This window comes from Penaeus monodon, chromosome 20 (assembly GCF_015228065.2).
Source record: "Penaeus monodon isolate SGIC_2016 chromosome 20, NSTDA_Pmon_1, whole genome shotgun sequence".
Taxonomy (NCBI): Eukaryota; Metazoa; Arthropoda; class Malacostraca; order Decapoda; family Penaeidae; genus Penaeus; species Penaeus monodon.
Window position 1 is genome coordinate 19,152,316 of NC_051405.1, and position 317 is coordinate 19,152,632.

Here is a 317-nt window from a genome sequence, read left to right on the forward strand (position 1 = left end):
AGAGGAGGGTTGTCATATCTTCCTGCTGCTGCCTAATGGAGCAGAGTCTTTCCCGAATGTGAGCATCCAGTACAGTCATAGCCTGCGATTCCTGCCTTGTCAGCTGATCTCTCAACTGGGCAAAATACTGCTTGACACGTGCTCTGGCCTCCTCGGCAGTTCCTCCAGCACTCATTTCCAGAGCAGCAGTCTCAGGGGCAGGTCCCTCTAGCTGACGAGCAACACTTTCTGAAATTTAAGAGGCAGTTCAGACAATAAAACATTACATGTGTTGATATAACAATGCCAATATAACTTGTTTTTACAAGATGGTAGCA

General features: G+C 47.0%; 1 protein-coding gene across 1 annotated transcript in view; it reads right to left on the bottom strand.

Moving 5' to 3' along the window:
• Nucleotides 1-317, bottom strand: part of LOC119585934 (E3 ubiquitin-protein ligase TRIM23-like) — an 8,516-nt gene that overhangs the window by 5,470 nt on the left and 2,729 nt on the right. The window contains exon 6 of the mRNA XM_037934651.1: nucleotides 1-228. This exon is cut by the window's left edge and continues 1 nt beyond it. Coding sequence (XP_037790579.1) covers nucleotides 1-228 — 228 coding nt within the window. The remainder of the gene's footprint in view (nucleotides 229-317) is intronic.